The 21,780-nt window shown below is 34.6% G+C and overlaps 2 protein-coding genes across 4 annotated transcripts in view; one reads left to right on the top strand and one right to left on the bottom strand.

Annotated features, from left to right (window-relative positions):
• The window catches only part of LOC129260872 (translation factor Guf1, mitochondrial-like), a 15,906-nt gene extending 6,346 nt beyond the window's left edge, over window positions 1-9,560 (top strand). The window contains exons 6-13 of the mRNA XM_064114468.1: window positions 327-530; window positions 927-1,056; window positions 1,946-2,055; window positions 2,521-2,725; window positions 3,318-3,419; window positions 3,741-3,874; window positions 4,313-4,571; window positions 8,343-9,560. Of these exons, the coding sequence (XP_063970538.1) occupies window positions 327-530; window positions 927-1,056; window positions 1,946-2,055; window positions 2,521-2,725; window positions 3,318-3,419; window positions 3,741-3,874; window positions 4,313-4,571; window positions 8,343-8,468 (1,270 nt within the window). The 3' untranslated portion in view covers window positions 8,469-9,560. The remainder of the gene's footprint in view (window positions 1-326; window positions 531-926; window positions 1,057-1,945; window positions 2,056-2,520; window positions 2,726-3,317; window positions 3,420-3,740; window positions 3,875-4,312; window positions 4,572-8,342) is intronic.
• LOC129260873 (ATP-dependent (S)-NAD(P)H-hydrate dehydratase-like) lies at window positions 5,902-21,780 on the bottom strand. 3 transcript variants are annotated; one of them, XM_064114470.1, is made up of 11 exons: window positions 21,414-21,780; window positions 14,837-14,957; window positions 14,262-14,458; window positions 13,840-13,928; window positions 13,266-13,374; window positions 12,544-12,594; window positions 11,871-11,975; window positions 11,168-11,288; window positions 10,557-10,683; window positions 9,603-9,796; window positions 5,902-8,620 (listed from the first exon to the last, which is right to left on the bottom strand). In XM_064114470.1, the coding sequence occupies exons 2-10, from the start codon at window positions 14,895-14,897 to the stop codon at window positions 9,625-9,627; spliced, it is 1,032 nt and encodes a 343-aa protein (XP_063970540.1). In that variant the 5' UTR covers window positions 14,898-14,957; window positions 21,414-21,780; the 3' UTR covers window positions 5,902-8,620; window positions 9,603-9,624. The 3 variants fall into 3 exon arrangements, with proteins under 3 accessions (XP_063970540.1, XP_063970539.1, XP_063970541.1); XM_064114469.1 differs by having other exon boundaries at window positions 5,902-8,599; window positions 21,414-21,763; XM_064114471.1 differs by having other exon boundaries at window positions 5,941-8,569; window positions 21,414-21,529.

Genomic DNA, 21,780 nt, shown 5'->3' with positions numbered 1-21,780 from the left:
TAAGCTTGAATGAGTGATACCAGATCTATTTTAAATTCATTCCCTCCTCAAGTTCAATGACTTTACACAATAGGTTATAATTATTAAGGGAAATAATGAGGGATAGAGATTCAATGATATTTGCTTCAGTAAAATTCTCAATTCGAAAATCTGCCCCAGAAGACCAAAACCCTATCACAATCCTAACCCTATGTCTTCTGAAAAAAAAATAAACAAGAGCAATTGTTGGAGCAATTTTTGTGACACCAGAGACGAATACTTTTTTCTTAAATATGATTTAATAACATTTCTGTAAAAGTTTTTTTGATTTTATTTTCTACCAACAGCCCACCATCCTCCCATGAAAGAGCAATGAAAGGACTCCTCCTTGATTCCTGGTATAACCAATACAGGGGTGCATTCATCAACTTTGCCCTGGTAGATGGGGTCATCAGGAAAGGAGATAGGGTCATGTCAGCGCACTCTGGGAAGACCCATGAGGTTCAGGAGGTCGGGGTCATGCATCCTGAGCCTACCCCTACAAATGAATTGTGAGTTCTCATGCCCTATGCACCTGCAGAGAGAGAGAGGTTACATTCGGGAAGGGGGAGAGAGATGGGAGTAGAAGATGGGTTGATACAAAGATGCTCTCATTTTGAACCTTTCCTGTCTTTTTCATTTTGATGCTAATGAGTATGATCTTGTGTCAATATGTTGGGTATGCTAATCAGTGCAAAGTTTTATATTCTTGCATTTACCCCTCCCCCTTCCCTCCTCAATATTTCTCATTCACACTCTCCCGCCTCTATCAAGGGACTTTTAATCTTGTTGAATATTGCATATCTTGTCAAAACGTGTTTAATATTAAGTTCACAGCTCTCTCTCTGTGCATTTAGCACTCTATATGAAAGTGATTTTCACTATATTTTTCTTCATCCTGATCTCAGGTATGCTGGCCAGGTTGGATACATAGTACCAGGAATATATAACATCAAAGAAGCTTATATGGGAGATACCTACTACCATCCCAATAAACCTGTAGATCCACTGCCAGGATTCAAACCAGCTAGACCAATGGTATGAACTGTATATGTTACAATCAGGCTTCGATTTTTTTTTCGTTTTCGTTAACCCCCCTATCTTTTATATCCTGGTTCCGTCCCTGCTTGGTCTTTCATGTTGATCCAGTAATGAGGTATTCCATAAGACTGTAATCATGTTGTATTTATTTGTTTATGCTATGCAAGTATGCATGGAGTCATGCCTTCATGTATTTTGGTGCTATGTCAGTTAGTCCTTAAGCGATCAGGTTCTGTAACCTCATTGACTAATTTCTGTTTTATTCAATTGCAAAGTGTCAGAGCTAGATTTTATTGTTGTAAAGAAAATATTTTCTATTTCACCCCTTTCCCATTTTCAATTAACAAGCTTTATGAAAAAAAAAAGAAAATTGAAATTTCACATTTCATTGTTCAAAGTGAAATCTGAAAATTATTTTGCCCAATTAATCATGGGCCAGGCAGCCACTGTGAAGTGCAGATTGATGTAGCTCTATCCCTTGCATTGTTGAATGCCAAACAGGGAAGCAGCAACTCCAATCTTTCAACGTCTTTTGGTCTGATGTGGCTTGGGGCTTGAACTCCCGACTGCCCGATTGTGAGATGGAGTCTGTACCAACAGAGCCAACACACCGGTTGGGGAATGAAATAATTTTGTGATCATAAGAACCTAATCGATATACAGAATTTTCTTTTCCTGTATCTGACTGCAAATTTGCAATTGTAAGCCAACTAAGTTGATTTCTAATTATTCGTAATTGCTCAATTTTTACATTTATAAATTTTTTTTTTCTTTACAAACTATGTAAGACAAGATTTTTATGCAATAGATTCCTGATATCTACATTGTGGGTGAAAATAACAATTAACATCTACAATCGACATATTTTTTCCTTGCTCTACTATAGGTATTTGCTGGTCTCTATCCGATTGATCAGTCAGAGTATCTTGCCTTGAGATCTGCTTTAGATAAATTAACTCTCAATGATAGCAGTGTTTCTGTAAGCAGAGATAGTAGGTAAGATACTCTTCAATTTTTTTTTTTTTTCAAATTTCTTCTGTTTGTTTTTTTTTTCTTTCAATTTATAGGTTTGAAAAATACTTTTCTATGATAAAATTGCTCTCCTATTCCATATTTATTTGTTGATGTCACTGTCTTTTTGGGGATATTTATGACTTGATCCAGCTTAATCAGGCTTCTTATTCAAATAAAAATGAATTGATAATTTGAGATTTATATAAAGTACCCCATGATACTGGTATGAGATATTAGGTATTTTTATGGCATTTTAGGGAATTTTAATTGCAATCATTTGCTTTTACTTACAATGATTCTTCCTTGATTGCATTATAATGTGAATTCTTGATATTAACTTTTCTGTTTTCTTCCCTAGAATTCAAACTTCTTTCCAAGATTATACATATATTGTCTTTTTTCATATATCTGAAGAGAAACTTGTAATGAGTTCAAATCATTTTCCAGTCCTGCTTTAGGTCAAGGTTGGAGGTTAGGATTCCTTGGCCTGCTTCATATGGAAGTTTTCAACCAGCGTCTAGAGCAGGAGCATGATGCCAATGTCATCGTCACTGTACCCAGTGTTCCATTCAAGGCTGTTGTCAAAGACACCAAGGCCAATAAACAAGAGTACGGACCTGATCCAGAGATTACGGTCTATAATCCATCGGTTGTAAGTTTTACATTTTGTCAGATAATACGAAGAGGACGCTTTGGCACATTTGTATTTGGAGTGGAGAAGTCCCCTCTAAAAGAGTAATTGGTCTGTTAAAAGTTTGAATCATAAATAAGATGCTTTCCAACAGTCTGGGTGGTTACAATGGACAATTTTATTTAAAAAAACAGAAAATATCTCTTCTTGTTTGCTGATAAAGGAAATACAAATATTTTAATGGCATCTCAGTAAAAAAAAAGATTTAACAGTGAAACAAATATTTGGCACTGTAACTTTTGAAAAATTAAGGAATTTATTTTGGATTAACTGGTAAACCTTGTCGCAAAGCTTGAAAATATCTCCCTGATACTAATTTGGAAATGCGATATTTGTATTTTATACAGAGACAAGCAATATATGAGAAATAAATCAACTTTTTTTTTTTACATTTGACCACTTTTGTGTTAGACTCTGTGCATGGTTTTATAGAGATGAAGAAAGTATAAGCTGGTTAATAGTGATATACTCAGTTTTCCACCTGGCAAATATACAGTACTTTATCTTAATTCTCCAAATCTCTTTTGAGTATTTTGTTGATGCTCTTTTACAGTTTCCAGATGCTCAGAAGGTTGATGAATATCTAGAGCCTATGGTCATTGGAACCATCATAGCACCAGATGAACACATCAGCAAGATACTTAGTTTATGTCTGGTAAGTGTTGATCAAGGATGCCTTGGGGTAATACTAAAATGAAAATCAGCCTTTTGGGGAAATCATTCTATTTTTCACAATCATTAAATTTTTTCGGTTTTTGCAAGGTCTCACTTGCGAGGCTGCAAACTTCATCAGACCTCGTCAATAAGGCATTTTGATGTGATTGTACAATTGATCAAAAACTAGATGTATGTGCAAATATAGGATGGGAGTGAGGCAGATGGCTTTGATACTGTCACTATGAAACATGGATACCACATGACTTCAAGTGCATTTCTTTTCTCTCATTCACTCCCTTTCAATCTCTTTCCATCATAGAGTAAGCGTGGTGAACAGGAAGAGTACACCTACATTGATACCAAGCGAGTTCTTCTCAAGTACCGCCTACCTCTCAATGAGATTGTGGTGGATTTCTTTGATCAACTCAAGTCAATATCATCAGGATATGCTAGGTGAGAAAGGATGTTGTGTCAGATTTCAATCCTGTGTGTCTTCTTTAGGGGTAGACGGAAATCCAAATGTATGACTTGCTCTATTCCCTCTCTCCATCTATCAACTTCTCTTGGGTCATGCCATTTTTCCCCACAGACTAGGTATACTAATGTAAAATATGTCTGCTGTTTCCACCCAAGGCAAACAAAATGTGGCCTTCATAGACAGATGTTTTATTCATTTCTATTATAGATCTATTCAATTCATTGGCACTGCCACATTTTTTTTTTCATAGTCTAGTATGTATATTGTATATATAGTCATAATTTTTTTTTTAATGCCATCAATTATGAAGATGTTGAAATTATCAATTGCATTATGCAAATCATAAAGAAAATAATTTACACACAAGTTTTCAATCACAAGTAATAATATTGTTTTTTCTCCTCCCTATCTAGTTTTGATTATGAGGACAGTGGCTATCAGCAAGCCAACCTGGTCAAACTGAGCATTCTCCTCAATGGTCAGGAGGTAGAGGAACTAGCTACAGTGGTTCACCAAGACAAGGCCAGGGAATCGGGGAAGGCTGTATGCAACAAACTCAAGGAGAGCATCCCAAGACAGCTCTATGAGGTAGCCATACAGGCTGCCATCGGGAGTCGCATCGTTGCCAGGGAGAATGTCAGGGCACTCAGGAAAAATGTTCTTGCCAAATGTGTAAGTAGCTTCTCTTGATGAATTCCATTGCCATTTGGTCTGGTAGGTGTTTCATAAAGTTGTCTGTAAGTTACAAGCGACGTTATGCACTACTGGTGATCCCTTCTTTGCTACAGGATAATCCCTATGTAACTGACCTAGCACATAAGGACATGTTCTAATTGTGCATAAAGTCGGGCATAACTTTACACAGAGCTTTATGAAACACCCATCTGATCTTATGGCAAGCGGTGACATCAGTACAGTCTATGGAATTTAAAGAATTTGTTAGTCCACAGGTTCCTTGGATCTTCCTTGTGGTGTCATCGCATTATATCTTGTCAGATTTCAACTACAATCCATTCACTTAATAACCATATGATGTAATTGCCTTGCAGCCCAATTAAAATTTGTCTAATATTCACTTGGTCTAACAATACTTCTTAAGTTCGTCTTAATGACATAAGAGAATATTGTGAGCATGTAAATAAAATAAAAGTCAAGATGAATTATGTATATGGATGGCTTTGTTTTTACCAAAAATCCAAAAAGCAGCAAGCAGATTGAATGAAAATGCATTGGATATGTTACAGTGAGTATTCTAATCACAAGAGAAAATTCAACAGTCCACTTCTGATCGTTTCCAAACATTTTTCCAAATGTTTTGATAAATAATTCCTGCTGATTTTACAATATGAGACTTTTAGGATGTAATTATCAAATTACACATCATACGTTGATACCATTTTCAGGTATCTGAATTTTACACTTACTTGATTAGTACTGGTAGTATACCAAATAGTCATTAGACAATAAAGGGAAAACTGAAGTGGCTGTTACATTATACTACATTTTTAAGTGATCAAACTTTGATCGTTGGACAAACTGCATAAAGCTCAAGTTGACATCAGATGAGCAATGATCTGAACCAATCAGTAATCATACAAAATTGATCATTGACAAAACAGGTTTAGTCATGGTGTAATAAATTATCCCTCCCTGTCTTTTATCTATCTTCCCTCCCTCCATCCATCTCTCCCTCCTTCCATCTATCTCTCTTTCTGTACCAAAATAATTAGTATTGTGCTGCATTTGAAACTCTGTATAAAGAGATCTGGTGGCCCATTGCAAATTAAACCAAACCAAATGTAACTTGATATTAGATTAGATTTTGTATCTTGATCTAACAACATACATGTACCATCCTTGATCCAAGAAGTTTACATTTTAGGGATTTTTGCTGCAAGCTGCAATGTAATAAAGTTAAACTTTTGATATAAGAAGAAAATGGTGATAATCATGTGTCCATGGAATAAAGTAGTATCCACACTAGCATGACAAAATATAATTACAAACTTATTATTTCATTTTTATTAATTTTCTTTTATTTAAAACTTCAATATTCTTTTCCACCCTTTATCATGGAATTTATGCATATCACAGTGATTACACTTAATGGCAACAGGTACTCTATAAGAACAACGTATTATACAAATTTACCGCTACACATATCTTATTTATCAATGTTTTCCAGTCAATAAAATATTTAATCTTACAAATTATGACAGTCATTTTGCCAATTTAAGGAATCAGAAGTGACTAAAACTATGCTGCTGCTTTCATCTATTTGTGCTGAAAGATCACAATTGTATATGAGACTTGCATTATAAGGTATTCATTAAATGCTTAGTTTTGAATGCTAATTCAGTGTTGAAGTCAGGGTTCCCACAGAAATTTGAAAACAGAATTCCATGACTCTTCCATGACTAAATTGCTGCTTTCCATGACTTCTCGTGACATCGTGTGAGTTATGTAGAATTTGGGGTGTCACAAAACTGGGAATGTGGAAATCACAAACACCAATTATAAAAGCAGAGTATGAGAGTTGCGAGATACAACAAACTGGAAAGCTGCCATAGCCAAGAGGTAAATGCAAATCCATGACTTTTCAATGACTTTTCACGAATTTTCAAAATTCCCTGACTCCATGACCACAAATTTTTCCAGGATTTTCCATGAATGGGGGAACCCTGTCATGTCTTATTCAAGTCAGTGGACTTATCACCATCTCTGGATCCCATTTCTTAAATTTGTCAGTCTAACTCCTTGGACAGACAAAACAGCATATCTAAATGCATGTTTGTATGGGATATTCATATTACAATTTCGTGAAAAATACCCCAAGTAACCTTTTTGTTTGTTTTGCAATGTTCATGACATTTGTTAATCTTTAATAATATTTTACTTCCATATAAGAGGCATACAGGAAAAGGTGGATTCCATCAGATGGTTAATCACAGAGAAGAAATGACAGCCATCAAATTTGGCAATTCATAACATGTTTATTTATAGTCTAGAAGACTGAACAAGTTATTTCAGTTTTTAAGTACAGATCTCCCAACACCAAACATAAATTGATAGATATACATATAAAATTCAAAATAAAAATTTAGAGAAAAATTAACTTAAATCTTGATTTGTCAAGGCAAGATAAATTACAAACTAAATCTGATCATACATTATTTTGAAGAAAAAAAACTGGCTAAGATTTTAAGAATTTATATATACCTTACACACAATCTTAATAAACTAATTATTGTAAAAGTACATACATGTTTCCTAAACATAAAGATAATCAAAGGTGGATACATGCGATATACAAATCCTATATTATTATTACCGGTATTAATCAAGTTCAAGCTGACATGGGTACTAAAGAAATAAGAGAAGCCATTGAGAGTGACCTCTCCTTTTTTTTAGTGCTTAGAGACATGTTTTGTGATAAGCGCTATACAAATAATGTTTTATCAAATTTTTTGTGATAGGATTCATATTTCTTTTAATGTTTTGGGTGTCTGTTACAATAATTAGTGCATTTTGGCTGTTGTGTTCTTATCTTGCCCAAACTTGAGGTAGATAACTCCACAAGAAAAACAAAAATAGTTCTTAAAAATTAAGTATAATTATTCTTAGCAACACAATTCAAGCAAAATACCAAATTACCATGTTATGTTTTGTGCAATGTGGTTCAGGAATATCATTTTTTCACCAACAGTAATGAGCTCTCATCCAATTGCTTAAATCTGACGGATAGTAACTCTGCCATTTCACCTTTTAAATTAATGTTTCCATACAACAGGCCCATTTTTCTGGCCCATATTCACTGTTTACCATACTACATAAATTCAATATAATCTTTTGACTTGTCTTTGGTTTAAATGTAAAGGAAATGTTTTTCAATAATAATTGGGTTATATTACAATTATACAACACATTAATCTTCTTCAGAAAGACAACCAAAGAAACAGTTATGTACATTCACATGAAATATACTTAATATTTTCTAAATTATACCAAAAAAAACACCCTTTGAAAAAAAGATCAATACTTACTAAAAAGTAAAAGTCTATATGTTACACATTGACATTTGTTCAAATGTGTAACAGAGACCTTTTTCCCCTTGAGAATAAAAAAAAAAAAAAAAAAAAAGTGGCATAAATAAACAAGGTATGCATGTAGTCATTATTAAAGCAAAATAATTCTAAAAAAATGACCTTATGTTAATGTTCTAGTGTAACCCTTCACTTCTTTTAACAAAATATTAAAACAACCTGGAGATAATTTATCAGACAGATTGGTGATCTAATAATAAGATTACCCATGATCCATGATTTTAGAGTGAATCCACTTTCTTTAAATTTATTATTTCAAATATGGAGGTGCCATTTTTTTCTAATTTTTAATTCCAGTATGGAGGTGACAGCTACTTTCTTTTCTTTTTTTTACTTCCAGTACGGAGGTGACATCACCAGGAAGATGAAACTCCTTCGTCGTCAGGCTGAAGGGAAGAAGAGGATGAAGAAGTTTGGCAATGTTGAAGTACCCAAAGATGCTTTCATCTCTGTTCTCAAGAGGTGACCTATGTCTCAAGGTCATGCACAAGACAATGAACCTTTGACCTTTAGCACCATCTCTGGGACAGATCTTCCAGGAATCTTGTGGACCTTGGATGAAACCACCTGGACAGTGATAATTGCCTCCAGATGAACCTTTTGTTGAACAGAACATAACTGTAGGATAATAATGAACATCATTGACACGAGAACCTACAAGCTGATGGACAACTGGCTTCAAGATCAACTAATAGGCACATCAATTGGACTCTACATGATTTGTCAAATATACATTGAATGGACAAATGACCTTTGAAGCTATCAGAAATAATGAGTATGTAATTACAGATGCCTGCACATATATACCCCAGAAAGTTTCTCTATTCTCAACATGAATTTGTTTGGCAATCTCCAATTCCTTTTGAATATATCTAACAGGTTATTTTGTTTATTGTTGCTGGAATATTCAAACCTCATTTCTCAATTTGAAATTTTGAAGATAAGCTGAAAGCTCTGGAAAAGTTTTATTTCAGAGTTATGGCACATAAGCAGCAACCTTCTTTTGCTTAAAAGGAGTTCTCTACAGGAATCAGACTATTTTTCAGACAATAAGAGGTTGCCACCATTGCCTATTGCCATATTTCTAACATACAGCTTTTCCTGAGCTATCCTAAAAATTTTGAAATTATGAGATACATGAATTTAACACCCTAGCAATGCTATGTCTTTACATTATTCCTCTTTTTTACGAGGATTTGTGGGGATATTAGATAAATCAATAATGGCAATGAAAATGAAATAAAATATATTTATTAAAATAAAAACATATTATTTTGAAAATCAATGTGTAGGTGTCACTCTGTTCTATGTTTTTTTATTTTATTTTGGATATTGATAAGAGCTCCTCTCAAAGTGAAAGATAAGGAAAGATAGGGCATGGAAGAATGATAGAGATGACAGAACAAAATAAAAGAGAGGGAAGATGGTTCACCAAAACGCTGTGATCAAGAATGCTAGCTATTGCTTATAAATTCTTACTAATTTTTAAATCATCAATACAGTAAACATATATATTTAAAAAAGTAAAGGCTGTTGACAATCAATCAGGTTCACAATTGCATCTACATCTGTAATTCTTCCAAAAACCAAAAATATTTACCTTTGTAAGACCTATTAGTCATTCATTCTGAAGTCTCAAACAGAGTAGCAAAGACTGGTTGTATTTCTGGTAGCATCTCTGTTGTAGTCATTCCTCTTCCATGCTTCTCAAAGGCTCTACTAGAACATCTTTTTGTCAGCAGACATGCACCATATGCTGCACACAGAGTGGGGCCAAATATCTTCAGGTATTCACTGAAAGGATTAAAAGGCAAATTATACAGTTTACCTTCTAAATGTGGAAAAGAACATACCAATGAACTTTGGAAAAAGAAGTCACTTTCTGACTGCTCTAACATCAAAATTAACTCGACACCAATGCAGGGAATAATTTTACTTTTCAAATTTAATTAGCATTTCTGGTTGTTAGAGAAAAGCTTTCAACTATGTTCTCTCAGTCTTGTGTAAAAGAATTCCTACACACAGGAATATTTGTGTAGCCGTAAAAAAAAAATGAAAATGTGGAGCAAAGTCTGATGCGATACCAAGCAATTCCCTGCAATAACTTCATATAATTACACATGCCATTTTGAATAATAAATCATTCTTATATATGATCACCTCAGGAATTTAGTCAGATCAGTAGGTCTACATAAATCATTGATCTCACTCTGAAGAAGCTAAAATCATATGATGTGTAATGGGTGTACAAGAATACACATACGCATGTGACAGATTTACTAAATACTAGTCAAGTGATGTATAGGATAGAAAATTATACATATAATGACATGAAAATAGGTAAGATTTCAAAGAGGACTGAAAGTTACAGAACAAGAGCAATGTGGAAGGAGGAACGTAAAAGAGAATGAAAAAAACATGACTAAACTGAAGATAGAGACATTCTTGATGATAAATCAAGATATGAATGGATAAGATGAGATAAACAAGGTCAAAGGAGAGAAAAACCTAACCATTATCTTGTGCTATAGATTCAGACTAAGAATGAACTTACTTCTGGATGTTCGCTCTATGTAGACAAGCTTGGTGAGCCCAGAATGAGAACACACCCAAAGTCCCTGATAGAATATCTCCTTGCCCGCCACATCTCCTTGGGCTCCCTTCGCCACAACAGACCAGAACTACGTGGATGGAGAATAAAATGCTATCAGAATCATTTGTAAGTGTAGTGAGCCAAGAATGTGAACACACCCATTGTCCCCTGTAGACAATCTCCATGCCAGCCACATCTTCTTGGGTTACCTTCACTACAGCATACCAGAACTAGGCGGAGAATCATGAAATGCCCAGAATATGAACACACCTACATGTAGTGTCTTTGATAAAATGTCTTCAATAGCTTGGGGCTACTTTACCTACCCCACAGGATACCATAAATATGAATATAGACAATCACAAAATGCTTTGAGAATTGAAGCTTTTACTTACACTTCAAGTGCTATCATCAACAAAATTTGTACTTTACATTATGCAAATTGCATATCACCCATATGATGATGTATACTGTGCAATGTAAAATTAATACTGGCATATAATCAACTAAATGATCATAAAAAAATACAGTAAACTTTAGACACGAGGTATGGCACATTAACTTGTACTTACCATTGTGACCATCTGAAATGATATCATTCTCCCCTTTCCTGCACACGGTAACATGACCTAATGATCTACTCAATTCCATTACATCAGCTTGAGGTTCAGTTGGGTTGACATCAGATCCAACCTGTAGCATATTAAGATAATATTTCATCAATATCAGATACATGACAGTGTCACATGATATATTCAAGTCACATGACCTAACAATCTACTCAATTCCATTACATCAGCTGGAGGTTCAGTTGGGTTGACATCAGATTGAACCTGTAACAATGTTGAGATGTTTCATTCGTATCAGTTAATAACAAAATCCAACGATCAGCTTCGAAAGGAGTAAATTATATGATACAGTCACAAGACCAAGAAATCTACCATGATCGATCCATGACAAAAGACGTGACCAATAGAAATGCCAACTGCCACCCATACACTGACTAGTGTCACAAATATGGCAGGTTTCATGCTATATTATTTTACTTTTTTTAACTGCACCATAGGACTGAATATTTGAGGTAAGAGTACTAAATCTGTCAAAAATGCCTTTAAGCCTACCCCCCCTCCCGAATTAGCATTCAAGAAGCTCAAGTCTTTGGGTTAAACTTCCATAACCAAGCTTGCAATGAAGAATGATGTTAAGCCTATAGCATGAACATATTCATCCATACTCAACATAAACAAGTTATTGGTATTAAATTTCCAAACTTACCACACTCTTGAAGAGATGTTTAAATTCAACCTGGTTGGGTGTAAGGATAGCTTGTCTGTAGTCTCTGATCAAGTCTGGTGATTGTGTTAACAGAAATACTCCATCCTAAAAAGGCAGAATGAAAATTGATGGGATGGATAATAATTTGCATTAAAATATTGCAAAATTCAAAATGAACTTGATACTTTAATATTTTGTTCATATTTTACTATCCCAGCTCTGTAGGCTCTATGTAATCTCCAAATACTAGCTTAGGTACATGAAACCTTTACCATGATTACTATCATTCATTATGTCATGCAAATGATAATTAAATGGTAGCATATAGTAGTACATATCTTACCTGGAATACCAATAGAATTTTAAATCAAACAATCAATAGATCATAAATGAAGGTAAAATAATGATACAAAAATTAGAGATACATGTAATTACAGATAATCATTAATGGATAAAATAGTTTTATTTGTCCAAGAAAATTGAAGAGAAAGGTTACAAATAACTGCATGCAGTAGCCGAACATTCATACAATTTATTAATTTATGTACTTATTCATTTTTTTATTTATTTAATATAAATAAATCAATTAACTAACGTATTTATTGATTGATTGATTTATTTATTTATTAGCATTAATCTAGATTCACAGAATTGAATTTCAAATTGTACTTACTGCATCAAAAACAAGAGGCAGTTCCAATTCTTTGGCTTCAGCTATCACACTCTGGTATGAACAACAAAAGACATATGAATAATTTAGCTATTAGGGTAATTCAGAATTTTCTTTCCAAAATGATTTACAGAGAAATGATATATTTGTTAAAATTCTGTTCAAACTCAACTTCTACGTGAAATTTAAATACATTTTTAAAACATTGTTGTCATGCATTAATATTCTGTTCTATTAAAGCAATATTGCCATATACATGTAGTTATATTACATATGACATACATGACGTTTGTAAGGTAAATGGTGTACATTATCACAGTAATCAGAAATTTGCAGAAGAAAGGAAAAAGTGAAACTTTAATCCTGTGATCTACCATACTCAATTCATGTAAGATATGAAAGATAGCATTGTCTGAGAATAACATGTTAGTTTCATTTTCCCAGATGAAGATTGTCTCCACTTACTAATTGAATATGATTTGGTCATATAAAGAATAAAAATGCACCTCCTGTCTCTACTTTATCAGTACTAGATGATCAAGTGCTGCACAAGACATGTTTTGATTTGCCTAGTAGCTTCTGGTCCCTACCGAGACCAGGATCAATAACACAACGCATCCCTGGTAACCAGCTTCTTCGACTCTCTTCCACCATCCAGCCCCCCCCCCCCCTCTCTCTCTCTCTCTGCTTCATCAATCATGGATTAAGTGTTCTACAAGACATACCTTGACTTGGTCTAGCAGCTTCTGGTCCCTACCGAGTCCTGGACCAATAACAATGGAATGCATCCTGGGTAACCACTTCTTAACTTCCTCCACACCATCTGTAGCGTCTCTGTAAAAGGTCAAGGATCAACAGAGTTCATGCCATTTTGCAATTACATCATGGTCAGCTTGGATAAATTAAAAGCTATTGGACTAAAAAAAAATCCCAAACAGTATCTTACGCATAGTTGCACAAATCTATTTTGTCTACTTCTCTTCTTGGAAATGTACACTCAGTTTTAGTCACACAACTATTGATGTGGCCTGCCAAAAGCCATTTTGAGAAGGGGATATTCTACAAGGTGAGAAGAAAAAAAAAGCTGTCCTTTTTTTACAAGAATAAGGTACATTTTACAAAAGAATCACTAAAAACCACCTCTCCCTCCCCCACCAACAAATAGGCCTACATAACATGTTAGCTGCATTTTGACATCTAAACTATGAAGCAATAAGCAGATAAATACAACACAACATAAGAACTCATTTTACAAATGAGCCCCTTGCTCTGATGGCTGTGTTTCATAAAAGAACTTACAGGCATGGATGAACAATGAGTTCAGGACTGTAGGACTTGATAACTGTACCAGCACCATTAGTACAGAAGACATGGGAGAGATCACAGCCCTATAAGGATTATAATGCAAGAAAAATTATGAGAATAGGTGCAAAATGAGTATAATTATTATTGACATCTATAGCAAAAAAGGTAACAATCGATTATTAATGCCCATTATATCTCTTCCCTTTGCAGGGCTACTCTGCAGTATTAGCCCTTCTTTTGCCTAAGTGTAGTTCAGTAATTACATACATTTCCATCTCTGAACCATGAATATTACTTTACAATTCTAAAAACATTGTAAAAAATTGTCAATAGAGAATCATCATAATACCGTACCTAATGTATGTATTACTATGTAGAGCATATCACAGTTGGTTCATTATTGTCAATATACTTACTACACGGAATGCAGATATAGCAGCAAAGTATGGTGCACCGGTGTACTCTTGACAACCTCCTATTGTTGCTATACGTCCATCTTGTCCTTTGTGCTTGGTATAATCTAATGGAGGCACGATGGATCGTACCATTTCTATCATGTGTCCTCCATCAGTCAGTGTTGTGATTATGTTGTCCCCACTTGTGGATAGCCGTGCTATGGGGATATTCAAGTAAAATATAATGGCCATTCACATATAAATGTCAACACCATATTGTCACTTCATAAAGCAGTTTGGAATTCTGAATAGTTGTTTCACTGAATTATTCTGATAAAAGAAATTACTCTTTTGTTGAAAACATTCTGACATTGTCATTTTTTTTTTACAGAAAATAAACTGAAGGTAGAATGACTAAATTATGACTTAAGCATGGAACTTTCACAAGTATGGATTGGTATAGTCAGTCCCTAATAAAAGTTCTTTAGTGGACAAAGTTTAATTTAAGGTGAATACATATTTTATAAGTTTTACATATTTGAAATAAGATTATTAATATAATTACAGTAAAAATATATATTTTTCTTAAATCCTACCAGAAGGTGAAGGCCTTGCTCGGTTGATGAGTTGGCAGATGATTGTTTGTACAGTAAACATCTTTAACAGTGAAGTACTCTCCTCTGTGTTACAAAGCTTTTACAGAAGCTGGTATCCCAACTGCATCAAACAATAAAGTGAAATGTTATAGCCGTTATACATATTGAAGATTCATATGCAATATTGACCAAGAGTTGAAAAATAGATTAATCTTTGAAAAAAAAAATATAAAATAGATTAATTGTCAATTATTAAAGATGGCTGTGGGATCAGAATTCACTCATCTGGTAAGAAAGTTTAGTTATTTTGTATGGTTTGAAAAATTAATAGGGTGTATTTCCTATGTATATGCATTTAGCAGGTTGTGTTGTATAGCCACGTATTGTATTACTGGACACTATTATGATTCCGGACGCGCATATTACTGTGTACGAAAACAATTTTGTACCGCAAGACTTCTGCAATTCAATTTCACAGAGCAATACATAGAACAAGATTGCAAAAACAAGGCGAAAAAAATCCAGCTTTTACCTTATTTCAATTATTTATCTCTAAAATGACAGAAAATGCTTAAGAAAATATCATATACCGGTAACATAGTTTTGCATTAACAATTGATATTGACGGAGTCACGGAAATATGAGACCGATTTGCTGAATTTCAATCTCGTCTGCTCCTTTGATCGAATGATGAGGTGTGGTGTATTGTGGGTGATCGTCTATGGCTAGTTCTCAAGGTACCCGTGTGCGAGGTTTACCTTGAGTAGAGCCGTCGACTATCGACAGCGCATCGATAGAATGAAGAATATCTTTACCCGTCTGGCGCGCGTCCAGAATCATGATGTAATTTGTCACGCACGAAAATAACTGTTTTTCGTGGAGGGGTATGCAACAAGTGCAATGCAAAGAAAACGGTTGGTAAATATAAAATAATTTTATCATATATATAATTTTCATATTTGGAATAGCAAGTGCAAATTTTTCTTGATTGTATTTTCTTTGTCATTTTTAAAGCACTGAAATAAAGGCGTCCAGTAATAGGATACACTGCCATACAATTGATCCCCTTTCACTTTTCTGGAAATATGGGGGAATTCCCTTAAATAATGGACAAATCATTCTTAACACAATAAAAAATAAGTTCAACAAAAGCACTCTATTTTGAGGTGAAAATATTATACATTTCAATAAATCATTCAATTTGGATTTATCGGCCATATTAGCTAATATGCCCAGCCGCCATTAATACCGCTCATCTAAGTAAAAAATCCGGGACGGGCGCAAAACGCACACATATGGACACACGGGTACAGTGCTTTTCGGGTACAGTGCTTCGCGAAGCGAAGCACTGTACCCGAAGCGAAGCACTGTGTGTTGTTGGTAAAGCTTTACGCGGTATATATAAATCCTAATTTCATTACGATGAGTGAATAGGTGAGCGTGGCGCAGTGCATAGTACTCTGGCATCCAAGCCTTCGTGGTTCAATCCTCAACATGGTTCTTTTTTTTTTAGGGGATCGGGGATGTGAAGTATTTCGGTGCTATTTCTAAAGGTCGACATTCGATCGTTTTTATTGCGTATTTCATGAACTTCAACAACTTTTCTATATTGCTTAAATCCGTATTTTCAGGAAATTTGTCACTCTATACTAGCACCTTAATATGCCCAAAAGAATTTTGAATAAAATATGCCTTTCCTACTTTTCTCTTTTCGCTCTATCCCCCCTCAGACATTTCAATCCCCCTGTCCGCTGCTTATATACCCCCAAAAGAAAACCCCTTTTCTCGCCCTCCGGGCCAACACGAATTATTAGAATCTTGGCTTGTTCATCACTCTATACTAGCACCTTAATATGCCCAACAACTTTTCAATATTGCTTTATTCCGTATTTTCATGAAGCTTGTCACTCCATACTAGCACCTTAATATGCCCAACAACTTTTATATATTGCTTTATTCCGTATTTTCATGAAATTTGTCACTCTATACTAGCACCTTAATATGCCCAAAAGAATTTTGAATAAAATATGCCTTTCCTACTTTTCTCTTTTCGCTCTATCCCCCCTCAGACATTTCAATCCCCCTGTCCGCTGCTTATATACCCCCAAAAGAAAACCCCTTTTCTCGCCCTCCGGGCCAACACGAATTATTAGAATTTTGGCTTGTTCATCACTCTATACTAGCACCTTAATATGCCCAACAACTTTTCAATATTGCTTTATTCTGTATTTTCATGAAGCTTGTCACTCTATACTAGCACCTTAATATGCCCAACAACTTTTATATATTGCTTTATTTCGTGTATTTATGAAGTTTGTCACTCTATACTAGCACCTTAATATACCCACAGAATATTAAATTGTGTTCAAAATTTTCTATATCGCTTTATTCTGTATTTTGATAAGTTTGTCACTTCATACCAGCACCTTAATATGCCAACATTTCTGTATTGCTTTATTCTGTATATTTTGTATGCAGTCACTATATACTGCATCAAATTAATACGGACTAAAGCAATAGAGAATTAAGAATCTTGGCTCGATCATCACTTAGTACTTTATGCCCACAAACTTTTCTTTATTCTGTATTTTGGTAAAGCTTGTCACTCTTTATTAGCACCTTAATAATTATGCCCCCCCCCAAAAAAAAAAAAAAAAAAAATATATATATTATTGCGTTTCAACTTTACTATATCGGTTTTTACGTATTTTGTTGAAGTTTTTATACTAACACCCTAATATGCCTCCCATTTTTGTTGCCTTACTTTTCCTTCGCTCTACCCCCCGCCCAGCCAGACATTTCAAACCCAGAACACCACTTTTCCCGCCCTCCGGTCAATAGTAATTATTAGAATCTCGGTTGATTCGTCCTTATGCTCACCAAGTTTTCTCTATAAGCTTTATCCCGTATTTAGTGAAGTTTGTCACTATACTAGCACCTTAATCAATTTGCCCATCAAAAAAATCAAATTGCGTTTTAACATATGTTTTTCCTTTATTCCGTATTTGTAGCTAATCACCTTTGGAATATACATCTGTACCATTAAAAGTTCGTCTTGCTCTTTCTTGAGGAAAATAAAAATAAGCTAACATTGACAAAATCCATTTATGATAGAGTGACGATGGAAGAGTAGAAAAGATACGCAAAAATGTTGGACATAATAAGATGCCCTATATAGAGTTTAACAATTACGGAATAAAGCAATATTGCGAAGGAGGAAAATTGAGAAACAACATAAAAATACAGCATAAAGTGAAAGTTCATTAATAAATAAAATCATGAACAGATGAAAACAAGAAAAAAAAAAGACACAGAGACACGTAATAAAGCAATATACACCATAAAGAATGAAGACTATAAACAAATATAACAAATTTATTTATTTATTTAAATATCTTTATACAGGATAACAAGCTCAGATTCACTGTTTTTAAACATGGTCCTGTTAAAATGAAATAACAATATATACAAAAAGATAAAAGTGTAACTTAGGTTCTATACAAATAGTGAATGAATTCGATATCAATAACATTAAAATCAGAATCATCACTAGTAAAACAATTGTATAAAAATAACATATTCAATTTTTGAGGAATCAATGAAATGAGAACATTTCTCTCTTGCTTTATTCCATATTTCAAGAAATTTGGGCCTGTATACTAGCAACTTAATATGCCCACCAACTTTTCTATATTGCTTTATTCCGTATATTTATGAAGTTTGTCACTCTATACTAGCACCTTAATATACCCACAGAAAATTAAATTGTGTTCAAAATTTTCTATATCGCTTTATTCCGTATTTTGATAAGTTTGTCATTTTATACCAGCACCTTAATATGCCAACATTTCTGTATTGCTTTATTCTGTATATTTTTTATGCAGTCACTCTATACTGCATCAAATTGATACGGACTAAAGCAATAGAGAATTAAGAATCTTGGCTCGATCATTCATTAGTACTTTATGCCCACAAACTTTTCTTTATTACTTTATTCCGTATTTTGGTGAAGCTTAATTGTCACTCTTTATTAGCACCTAAATAATTATGCCCCCCCCCCAAAAAAAAAAAAAATATATAAATTATTGCGTTTCAACTTTACTATATCGGTTTTTACGTATTTTGTTGAAGATTTTATACTCTCACCCGAATATGCCTCCCATTTTTGTTGCCTTATATACTTTTCCTTCGCTCTACCCCCCGCCCAGACAGACATTTCAAACCCAGAACACCACTTTTCCCGCCCTCCGGTCAATAGTAATTATTAGAATCTCGGTTGATTCGTCCCTATGCTCACCAAGTTTTCCGTTTTCTCTATAAGCTTTATCCCGTATTTAGTGAAGTTTGTCACTATACTAACACCTTAATCAATTTGCCCATCAAAAAAATCAAATTGCGTTTTAACATATGTTTTTCCTTTATTCCGTATTTGTAGCTAATCACCTTTGGAATATACATCTGTACCATTAAAAGTCCGTCTTGCTCTTTCTTGAGGAAAATAAAAATAAGCTAACATTGACAAAATCCATTTATGATAGGGTGACGATGGAAGAGTAGAAAAGATACGCAAAAATGTTGGACATAATAAAATGCCCTATATAGAGTTTAACAATTACGGAATAAAGCAATAACGCGAAGGAGGAAAATTGAGAAACAACATAAAAATACAGCATAAAGTGAAAGTTCATGAATATATAAAATCATGCATAAAAGTTTATGCATTATGTGCGAGATGCGGCAAGACACATCTTGATGTCAGTGGGGCACGATTGACATGGAGGGCGCAACTTTTCGCAGAGGATTAGAGTGAGGATTGTTTGAGAGGATTAGAGTGAAGAAAGAAAGGTTGTTTAGTGAGAGAGATGATTGATGAGCTTGCCGGGCGAAAAAAAAATGAGGAAATTTGTTGACTTGGAATATTTTGGCGGAAGGAGTGAAGGAAGTTAAAATTCAATATAACGGGGCATTTATATATAACCAAAAAGGATAACGCAAAAGTGAGTATATGAAATTATTTACAATTTCTTGTGCATACTTTTTTTTTCAATTTTGCCGTGCCTACCAAAATGCCACATTTATTTGAAAATATCCGAGAAGATCGTATATTGGCGGACCGATAGCGACATGATGTTTGCTGTAGAGGGGATAACTTGGGAGTTTAGAATGAAAAAAAAGGAAGCTATATATATGTTAAAATAAAGTTTTAGGCCTACACGCCGACTACGAACATCAAGTGCAAACTAGTTGCGTGATTTTTTTGTTCCATGTTTAGGCCCCCTGTTGCCTAAACAGAGAAATGTTCCGGGTGTTATTTCAGGTGACTCAATATACTCAATAGTAAACGCACATCGTGTTAAAATACATAGCGATAATATAAACGAAGTGAAAAAAATAACAAAATCCTGTTTGGAATTATTGGTACCATTATCTATAGCCCCTGGATCCTGAAATATATATATTTTCTAATTAATTAAATCACTGATCGTTGATTCCCTGGCGCTGGCCTGCTAACTGCCGCCGGGGAAACCTCCGTACGTCTTGAGCGCTAAACCAGTTTCGGCTGTCAGCTCATCTCATGTGGCGTGCTGACTACGATGCTGGACTGCAGATCAAAAGGTTCGAGTTCGATTCCCATCAAGGACAGAAAAAATAAGGTTAGTAAAACAGTGTTATGTAATATAATATGAAATGAAATGTACAGTATGATGAATAAGTTGGATGGAATGAATGAATGAGGAATAAATCCACCCACCATGTATCATACAGAAAACACAAAAAGAAAACGAAAATACGATGCACATAGTATTTTATTGAAAACCCGCCGATTTCATATATTTTAGTGCCCCTTCACCCCCCCCCCAATCCCTAATCCCCGCCCCTCTCTCGCACAGCTGAAATACCCATTAACACGCCACTTCACTGAACGCCGATATCCCGCTGACTGAGCTTTTTTATTGTGCGGTCATGTGTGACACCGGTCGCACATGCTCTTAGTCTTACGCACGTCTAGCGATAAGAATTTTCACTCGGCTGAGCAGTTTTAATGGCGCTTGGGCACAATAGCGAATTTGGCCGATTTATCTAGCCAAGAATTAACTTGAGAAACAAGGTAGCAAAACATGTGCCAGAAAAGAATTCAGGATCAATCTTGATGTGGTTTAACTGTCTTTAACGTAGACTTTTAAATATTTAATTTAGAATTCACTAGTGAGGTCCATTTTCATGATTTCCAGAATCACCCTCACTAATAAATATACAAGGTTAGTGTATTAAGTCAACCCAGGCCATGGAATTTGCCGAATTTGCTGTAGATCTACCACAAACTTGTGTCAGTTGTGATAACCACATCATAACTGAATTGCACCGGTATTGCCATGGCCTCCGAATCCGATCCTGATCCTGTGACTGTCTGTGATGACTGCACTGATGTGATTGTGACTGTGTATGACTCCGCATACTTTTTTTACTAGATCTAACGTTAGTCTATGATTTTCTTTGTAAAGTTCAGTGTTCGGCTGTATGTTCTTATTACAGCTGATAATCACCTGAACAAAGAGCTTTAATACCCGATACTTACATTCGGTTCGAGGTCATCCACCAACTAATTTTCCAACTTAAATTACGGTGAAGAATATATGAATCACCAACACAATTTCTGCACGTCCACCATCGTTTTTGTTTACGAGTGACTATTCTTCTTCTAGTCTGTATTCTATTATTTAACTGGCGAATCTATATGTGAGGACGATCAAGATCAGGAAAGGCTAATGTTCATCAAAGTTCAAAATGATGGTACATATGAAAACATTGTAGGTATTTTCTATCAACAAACACTGACTTTTTAAATGTAGTTTCACCAATGTGTACTTGTAATCTTGAAAAAAAAAATCATACGCTTTAGTAAAGAATAATCATGGCGTCAAATGTGATATCTCTGGGGAATC

This window comes from Lytechinus pictus, unplaced genomic scaffold, assembly GCF_037042905.1.
Source record: "Lytechinus pictus isolate F3 Inbred unplaced genomic scaffold, Lp3.0 scaffold_19, whole genome shotgun sequence".
Classification (NCBI taxonomy): Eukaryota; Metazoa; Echinodermata; class Echinoidea; order Temnopleuroida; family Toxopneustidae; genus Lytechinus; species Lytechinus pictus.
This window is presented reverse-complemented; position numbering and strand designations above follow the sequence as displayed.

Excerpts from the sequence above, each read along its gene's own strand:
- LOC129260873 (XM_064114470.1), bottom strand. The coding sequence starts at position 14,897 with ATGTTTACTGTACAAACAATCATCTGCCAACTCATCAACCGAGCAAGG. Across the intron at positions 13,375-13,839 it reads CTCATTGTTCATCCATGCCT|AGACGCTACAGATGGTGTGG; the intron begins GTAAGTTCTTTT and ends GACCTTTTACAG. Across the intron at positions 12,595-13,265 it reads AGCTGCTAGACCAAGTCAAG|AGTGTGATAGCTGAAGCCAA; the intron begins GTATGTCTTGTA and ends TGTTCATACCAG.